The sequence below is a fragment of the Lynx canadensis genome, chromosome B1, assembly GCF_007474595.2.
Source record: "Lynx canadensis isolate LIC74 chromosome B1, mLynCan4.pri.v2, whole genome shotgun sequence".
Classification (NCBI taxonomy): domain Eukaryota; kingdom Metazoa; phylum Chordata; class Mammalia; order Carnivora; family Felidae; genus Lynx; species Lynx canadensis.
In genome coordinates this window covers 72047189-72055830 of record NC_044306.2, presented here as the reverse complement: position 1 = coordinate 72055830, position 8642 = coordinate 72047189, and the positions used below count along the sequence as shown (strand labels likewise).

Below are 8642 nucleotides of genomic sequence, written 5' to 3'. Positions count from 1 at the left end.
TTTTAATCAACAGACAGTTCCTGTTCCTCTCATCTTTTCTCTGCGGTGGGGCTCAGAGCATTAACTAACCTGAGTGCCTGGTAGAATGTAGACTGGGAGACAGATTAATTCAAACATTGCTCATTTTGTACTGGGCTTTTTCCAGTTCATGTTACCTTTCAGAAAGAGGAGGAAAATTCAATTCTGGACGGTTAAAAACTCCCTGGAGTAATGGATACCGTCTATGGGGTGGGGTCAGGTGTCCCATCAGGATCAAACACAGAACACTGAATCTTGTAGGGATGTTTAGTAATGGGGAGAGTTGGGTTTGACACAGTGTTCGCCAAACTGTATTATTATGCTCACCAAACTCATTATTTTAGCTGGCTCACTCAACTAGTCTCATTAACTACAAATAATATGTGTTAAGCTCAGTACTATTAGCTTTCAGTTTGCCAAAAGCTGTCGAGGGATCAAGCCACAAAGGAAATTCTTATCTGCAAAACAAGGATGAACACGAGGATGCTGACTATGGGCGCATATTCCTTTTTAGGGCTTGGCCATTGCAACATACACACACACACACACACACACACACACACACACACACACACACCCTTAGTTTTTGTTACCCCTTAAGGCAAGTCTTTGCGTAAGAATACATTTGGTGCGACCACAACAGCTGCAATCTTCCTCACCCAGAATTCATGCAAGAAGCAAGACTGGAGCTTCTCCGTCGTCATTGTAATGGCCTCAAATAAAAAAACCTTGTCACCAGGGCGGGGGTTGGAAGGCACTGGAGCGCAGCAGCCCTGCGAGCAACCGAATTCCCTCCTCTGTCGCTGATTGGTTGAAAACTGGGAGGCAATGACCAGCCTCCAGCGGCTCGACTCCTCATTGGCTGCGAGGAGGTGGCAATCAGGGCCGGCCCAGGCGGCTGCGCCGCTTCCAGCTCTATGCTGCCGCCGCGGTCCTGTTGCGCTGTCGCTGCTGCAGCCGCCACCCGGGTCCCTTCGGCCGTGCCTCTGCGTGGGGGCTGCCTCTTCGGCTCCGGTCGCAGACACCATGGTGAGTGCTTCCAGCCGGGTCGGGCTGGAACATCACACCGCGCTGCGCCGGGCCTGGTTGCCCGAGGGAGCCGGCCGCGCCACCGGAGCTCGGGCGGGGGCCGGGGAAGCGCACCGTGGGTCGCAGGAGCCGTCTCGCCTTTTTGCCTCTGTCCAGGGCGGGGGGTGGGGGGGGGGTAGTGGGAACGCTGGGGGTCGCGACAGGGGCGGTGAGTGCCTTTGCTTCTTAGGGGAGGGTCCGCCACTCTGCATCGCGCAGCGACTCCCCAGACTCGGGAAGGGGACGTGCGGCTGAGGCGCGAGGGCTTCTCGGCTCAGGCTGACCCCATCAGTGTGAGTGGCTGAGGGCCAGTGGCGGGGAGGTGACGGGTTCGCGTCCCCTTCGCCACATTTTCCCGGATGCCCGACTTGCCTCGGACTGGTGACAGGTGAGTGGAGGGGTAAGAAGGTGTCCAGGCGGTGGGGCGGCCGGGGACGGAGAGAATCTGCCCTTTATTGGGGCGGAGGTGGCGCGCCTCGGATGCCCCTCTTTAACACCGAGTACTCCGAACCGAGCGGAGCCACGGGGTAGGGCACAAGGTTAAACCAGAGCCGTGGCAGCTGAGGCTGCAGCCTCGCCCACAAGCCCCTGCCCACCTACTGCGCGTCCCTGACGCTCAGGTTTCCCCTGTCCCTGCAGTACGGATTTGTGAATCACGCGCTGGAGCTGCTGGTGATCCGCAATTACGGCCCGGAGGTGTGGGAAGACATCAAGTAAGTGACTGGCTCCCCTAGCACGGGCTCTGCGCGCGCGCTCGCTCGCGTGTGTGGGGCGGCGGGGGCGGGGGGGTGGGAGCAGGGTCGGCGGGGGTCCCGGGGCGGCCCTGGCGCTGCACCGCGCGCCTCGCTGCGTCCTCCGCTTCCTGCCTGGGTCGTGGGCGCGCATCCTCGGAGATGCCTCCGGCCGCCGCTCCCGGCTGCAGCTGCGCTCCCACGCTCCGGAGCTGGGACCCGGAGAGGAGGGGCGGCCGGGGCGGGGCTGCGAGGGCGAAAGCCGGGCGGAGGAGCCCCTGGGGTCACCGCGGCCTCCAGACCCGGCCTGAGCGTGGGAATGCTCTGCCAGCGCCGGGGCGGTTCCGGAGCTCTGCAGGCTGGGCGACTCCCACGCGGAGTGGGGCCCGGGGGACCACTAAGGCTTCCGCGACGTTCAAAGAGCCGGAGGCCTTAGGAACTGACGGCAAACCTGGACTCCTTTATGATTGACACACCTCGCAGACCCATAAAACAGCTGAGCCTTTTTAGTGTGCAAAAACTCAACTTCTCTTGAGACAATTTCTTGAGCAATTGAATCAAGTGCATTTATTCATTTGAAATGCAGTAAAATTGGAATGTTTTTTTTTTTTTTCTTTCATTTTCTCAAAATTTTGGTGTCTACTATGGCGAAGGCTGCCTCGCAGGAGAGCATCCTAGCGCGGGGAGCCCAGTACTTTGGCTGTGGACCGAAATACCACAGCCACCTGAGACTTTAAACCTGTTGGAACGATGGGTCATCTCTGCAGGCATGTTGAGCATTTTGATCTAACAAAATTCTCTCTCTTTTTCTTCTCTCTTATTCTGGTGAAATTTGCATTTAACTTGTATGGATGGGCACAACCAACTAGATAAAGCAAAGCCATATACTGTATATGGGTTTTCATACTGGAACACCAATCTGTCACATCGAAATGGAGATACAGGGAGTGATTACCTGGGTGGGCAGAAGAGAACAAACACATAGTTATTCTCTACTTTCATTTCCTAACCTCACTGATTTCATTTTGTTATATCAAGTGGGTGATGCTTTCATGCTCTCCCCCCCCCCCCAAATATATTCCAATCATTAGCAATCAATGCTGACAGGTCGTCTTATGCAGTCACATGATAATGATTTCTTTTAAATACCTCTTTCCATGGAAATGGTCAGGGTTAAATATTAAGCACTAGAATGCAACTTTTCCCTTCCTTGGGTTTGTATGGTTGAGCATGGTTTCATGTTCCATGAGCCATTTCTGTTACTCACAGGGCTCATTTACATATTAAGAGAAGTGGAGATTTGGAAATTATGGCTTAAATCAAATGAGTATTTAGGCACTAAAGCTTACTTTGGGATTTGAATCTGTCTGCCTTATTAATACCTTCGTAATTTTTATTTTGCCTGGTAGAGTTACACAGAAGGCAGTCATCAAAAGCAAGATTTTAAACAGTGTAACTTAGTATAGGGTTATTTTTAAGCCCCTTTCTTTGTGAATTTATGAAAGCATCATGCATGTTCCCACAGGTTTTCCCATCCATAATATAGAAACCCCCAAATTTCTGGATGAAAATCCTACGACAATATGTTTAAAATTTTGAGAGCACAGTAAAATCTATTATGGCTAAATACTCATTATGTGTTTTAACCAGATTTAGAGTGTATGTCCTAGCCATTATCAATTTAAATCACTGCTAAATACAAAGATGAAAAATTACACTTTAAGAGGAATGTATCAGCAGTTTTCAAAAATTAAATTATCAAGTGATTTGTTTGGATTGGCCATATTTTCCCCAGAGAAGGTCAAACTATCTAAAAATATTCAAACTCCACTGGTGTGAGAACTTTGTCAAAGTAGGCTAAGAATATTGTTACATTCTACTTTACAAAACAATGCATTTTTAATTACACATCAGTATCCTTTGACTCACTAATTTATCTTTATTTCTGAACAGTATTCTTAACCCATTCAAGTGTTAATAACTTAAATCATTCAAAATGTTTTTTTCCTGGTAACATGAAACAAACCATATGGGTGTGTGTGTATATATATACATATATATGTTTACATCAAGAATTATGTACCTCTGCAAGAGGAATACTATTAAACTAGTGTTGTAGTGCAGGTGTTAACTTTGATTCTTTTTTTTGTCTGAGCATCCCTTTTGTTGGAGACCATATTGTCTTGGGTACCATTTAGTATCTGGAATAGAGAACATTGTTCAGTTTTCTGTGTTGAGAGGGATTAAAGCAGCTCATTGGTTTCCAACCCAGTCGGCACCTCTGAGGGGTTACTATGCTCTCCCTGGAAGAGTATTTGCTTAGCACAGCAAAGAGATCTCACTTCCTGGGGGCTGGAGAGGAAAATTTGGAGGAGCTTAACTTTAAAATGTTCCTTGGGAGATTCTGATGCCTCCTCTCAACTTCATCCTCTAGTCCAGGGAGGATCACTGCAACCAATGGTACAAGATACTTTCTGTTTTAACTTTTTATGAAAAACTAAATCTGTGATTTGTTGTGTGTGTGTGTCTCAGTAAGTACCAAACATCTCTATCTTCCTCTTTGGTCTTTTTGAGAAACTACATAAATTGATGTTTATAGAAGTTATATATAACACTTTTTTTTTGTTTAGTAGGAAATGGCCATATATCCTCCATGAGAAGGAATACCAAACATTTAATGACAAATAAAACTCTAAGTAACAGATTCCAGACAGAAAATTTTAAGCGGTAGGAGCCAAAAATGCTTCACTGTAAACTCCATATACACTTACACTCTTACCAATCATATAACCATTTCACACAAGCTTTAAGTTCCTCTTTTTAAGAAAAAAAAATCATCTAGACTAAGGATCAGCAAATGTTCTCTTAAAGGGCCAGATAGTAAATAATTCAGGTGCTGTAGGCCAAGAGTCAATAATGAGGATATTATGTAGGTACCTATATAACTGTTAAAATGTAACCATCTAAAATGTAAAAATTATTCCTTGCTCTCAGACCAGACAATCCAAGGGGCAGTGGGCTGGATTTAATCCATTTACTAACCTCTGATCTAGACCATAAATATATATGAAAAAGCAAAAGAGACCTCTGAATCTACCTCAAATCTTGTTTTGTTGGTTTTTCAATTTTCAGATGGTCTTTTCTAGAAGCCATGGTTCCAAAGTGATGAAAAAAAAATAATCATGATTTCAGAGAAAACAAAGTCAGGATATACATAATAGAAGAGCACCTAAGCACTGGATTTAATTATCTCTGTTATCCTTCCATCATCCCTGGCAAAACAGATAATTGCATCAAATTAATGGGTGCAAATTTAGATTGGCCTAACTTCACTGAAGCATAAGGATGGATTCAAAACACTGGAAAATCTAAGATGGTTGAAAGTTTATAAAAAAAACAAACCAAAAAAATACCTAACAACTAATTATTTTGCCTAGAGTTGAGTGGTCCAAGGAACGAATTAAAAATAGATTTGAAATTCGCAAGTGCTATATGGTACATGTCTTATCCTTTCTCTGTTTCACTAAAAGGTATGAGATAAATATTTGGATCAAAATTTTGGTATGAGATTTGAAAATAATGTAATCGCGTTGTTAGTTGATAACATGTTGGAGCAAATTCCTCTAGAAAGCTGTTGATCATCTTGAGTAAAGAATTTGTGTATGTTTAGTATGGTTTTATTTGATGTACCTACAGCAGGGCAGCATACTTTTTCATTCATTGATTTATTCCTTTTTTCATTCTCTAGTTAAGCTTATTTCTAATGAACATAGTGTAGTCCGTCAGGCACTGAGGGTGGAAAAGTAAGATGTGCTCCTTTGCTTCAAATAAAGTCTTATCATACTACTAACTCTTATCAGAGTTATCAGGATATTTTCTGCCTGTAACTCAAACATAGAAACATTTGGACCTTCCAGTTTTGAAATTAATGTATCTAGTTGAATTTGCTAGTCACAAATCAGTCATTATTGTTCATATTAGCAAGTTTTTGCTATCAGCTACTTATGTGGCTTTTCCCACATTGTCTCAACTATCCAAGCCTCCCTGCATAAGAAAACATTATACCTACTGTATACAGTTGTTGTTATAATATGCTGAAAACTGTCTGAAAATGTTTAACACAGATTTTGAAAAGTAACTGCTTAATAATAAATGGTAGCTATTATTAATTTTACTCTAGAGCCAGAGTTTTTTGACTCTTCTCTTCCCCAACTCACCTGAAAGATAATGAAGTTCTCTTTTGAGTAATAGTAGGTCATTGAAGTCTACATAGACTAAATGTTCCCTCATTGGTGTAGATGAGTCACTTCACTGTCACTGTCACTTGTTTTTCTCTTTTGTCATTCTGTGCAACTGAGACCAGTTCTTTAAATTTGAAGTGCCTCTTAGACTCTCTTCTTCTTGCATTCTGGTTCTTAGAACTTTCTTTTGTGCCGCTCGAACAGCACCCTGGTTGGGTTCTGTGTGTCAGGCTTGTCCCAGTCTCTCTATTTTGCAGATCAAGGGAAGACTGTTACTTTCATTATGCTGGTTTTCTGCTCACGTCCCACTTTGGAATCAAACTTACATTATACTTTTCTGGTTCCCTCTCCCCTCATCCCTATGCATTGTTTGAAAGAGTAGCAGCAGTTTCTCCTTATCTATTTTATGAAAATAAATGAGAACAAACAAAAGAATGCACCATGTTTTGCCATGTTTTAATAGGTTTTCATATTCATTGAGGCCATATAACTAAATTTCTATATCATTCTGACCCTTGTTCAAGTAGGTTTTTATCTATTAATGGTACTCTATATTATAAAAATTGTTTAAAACTTCCAAAGTCCTTTCCTCTATGCACTTTCAGTTGAGTGCTAGCTGAGATAGGAAAAGTCCTTTCCAGCTCATTTTTTTCCTGCTTTATTGAGATATAATTGATACATAACACTGTGTAAGTTTAAGGTGTGCCAGTGTGTTGATTAGACACATTGATCAAGTGTGAAATGATTGCCACCATAGCATTAGCTACCACTTCTGTCCTATCACACAGTTACCCTTTCTTTGTTCTGGTAAGAACATTTAAGATCTACTCTCTTAGATCTTCAAGTATATGACCCAGTGTTATTAGTTATAATCAACTTGTTAATCTTACAACTGACTGTTTTACCCTTTGCACAATAGCTCCCCATTTCCCCCACCCTCACATCCTGGGAACCACCACTCTGCTCTGTTTCTCTGAGTTTGCCCTTTGTAGACCCCACATATAAGTGAGCTCAATGTTGTTTGAGGCTTGTTTTTAATGATCGAGCTGAGTTTCCAGAGGTGAAATGACTGTCCTGGGGGATTATATGTAGGAAGCTAAAAGGTCAGGACTCCAATCCTGCTCTTCTGGTGTCAGTTTACTGTTTCTCTTAAGATAGAAATAGGGGCAAATATAATATGCGTATAAAAAGGAAACCATATTGTCGTACCTAGAAACTTCTTCAGTACAAATAAACAAATTAATATGCAGATAAAAATGGGTAAATTTGATCATTGTTAGGATTGAGACCTTCTTCTGTAGAAAGACCTGCCAGTCACCCCAAAAGATAGAGGTAGGCATAGTGCATGAGCGGATAAGCTCACTAGCATTTGAAGTTATTCTTGCAGGTGGCAGTAGATGTCCGTGTGTGAACCCCTTCGCATACCTGCCAGTGAGCTCTTTCCATAGGCCTCTCCCAGAACCTGGACCATGTCTGCTGAGCAGCCAGGTGATAGGCCAGGTCCTAGCCTTATCTTGGGGTTTTTCTTTGTTGATTTGAAGTATCCCCCTGAAATCAAGCCAGGTTTTTGTTTTACTTGAGATACTTGCAAATACTTTCTGTAATTTTCGAGAATGAAAACGAAGCATAGAGACATATTATTTAATGGGGTGTCTCAGAGAAGGAGCTTCGCACGGTAAAATCAGAGCCAGAGGCGACATTAGAAAATCTGTATTCTCCCTTTTAGCACACCCAGGCCTAGTTGTGGCAGATGTTAGCTAGACATTGCTGCTGTTCGCAAGGAGCGATGTCCTTTTGGCTCTCTCTCCTGTCCACAGGATAAGGGACTTGAACACATGCTTCTCTTCAGTGTGTTGGAAAGCAGTAGGTATGAACTGATAGTGTGTGCACATCAACAGGAAAACACACTTTAGGAAATCTGTACAACTGGCCCAGTTCAGAGGGTGACAACTCAGAAGACATGAGTACTTGCAGCTTCTCCATCTGCTTCTTTTCCTCCCTGTTCATTAAAGAGGAAGTGGTGGGAAAATGGTGTTTTCGTGTCTAGTAAAACGGAGCACCTTTTTTATGTCAAAAGATACTGAGGTCTGCTCAGCAGACATGATCCAGGTTCTGGGAGAGCCCTACGAAAAGAGCTCACTGGTAGGTATGTGAAGGGGTTTACACACCGACATCTATGTCCGCCTGCAAGATCTTTCTATTCCAGGCACAGGCAAATATTCTGCAGTGTTTTTTGTATCTCTTTATCGCTGTGGCTATGGGTCCATTGCCTGTTCTGATCTGCTTGCCATTCATTGTTGAATCCTGAAATATTAAATTGTTGCCTTCTTGGAATTCTTTGTGATCAATTTTCAAATCACTCAAACATAGGGACCTTTCGGTCCACAGCTCCCGCTTTCTCTCAGCTCTCAGCCTCAATGGGCCAGTTTTCAGTTCCTGAAAACCTTGAATTTTATGTGTGAGAATAACACCTGTGCTTAGCAGTTCTCATCTTCCCTCTCCCTATCCCCTACCCATAAAAGGAAACATCTTTCAGCCTTGAGATGGCAAAACAAATGTTACCTCTTTTTTATTTCTTTTTTAA

General features: G+C 43.5%; 1 protein-coding gene across 5 annotated transcripts in view; it reads left to right on the top strand.

Moving 5' to 3' along the window:
• Window positions 1-899: 899 nt before the first annotated feature.
• The window catches only part of GUCY1B1 (guanylate cyclase 1 soluble subunit beta 1), a 47892-nt gene continuing 40149 nt past the window's right edge, over window positions 900-8642 (top strand). The window contains exons 1-2 of one of the 5 annotated variants that reach the window (XM_030312861.1): window positions 900-1047; window positions 1726-1799. In XM_030312861.1, coding sequence (XP_030168721.1) covers window positions 1045-1047; window positions 1726-1799 — 77 coding nt within the window. In that variant the 5' untranslated portion in view covers window positions 900-1044. Of the gene's footprint in view, window positions 1048-1725; window positions 1804-2470; window positions 2585-8642 lie in introns of those variants that run through there. The other 4 variants (XM_030312858.2, XM_030312859.1, XM_030312860.1 and 1 more) reach the window with 4 other exon arrangements.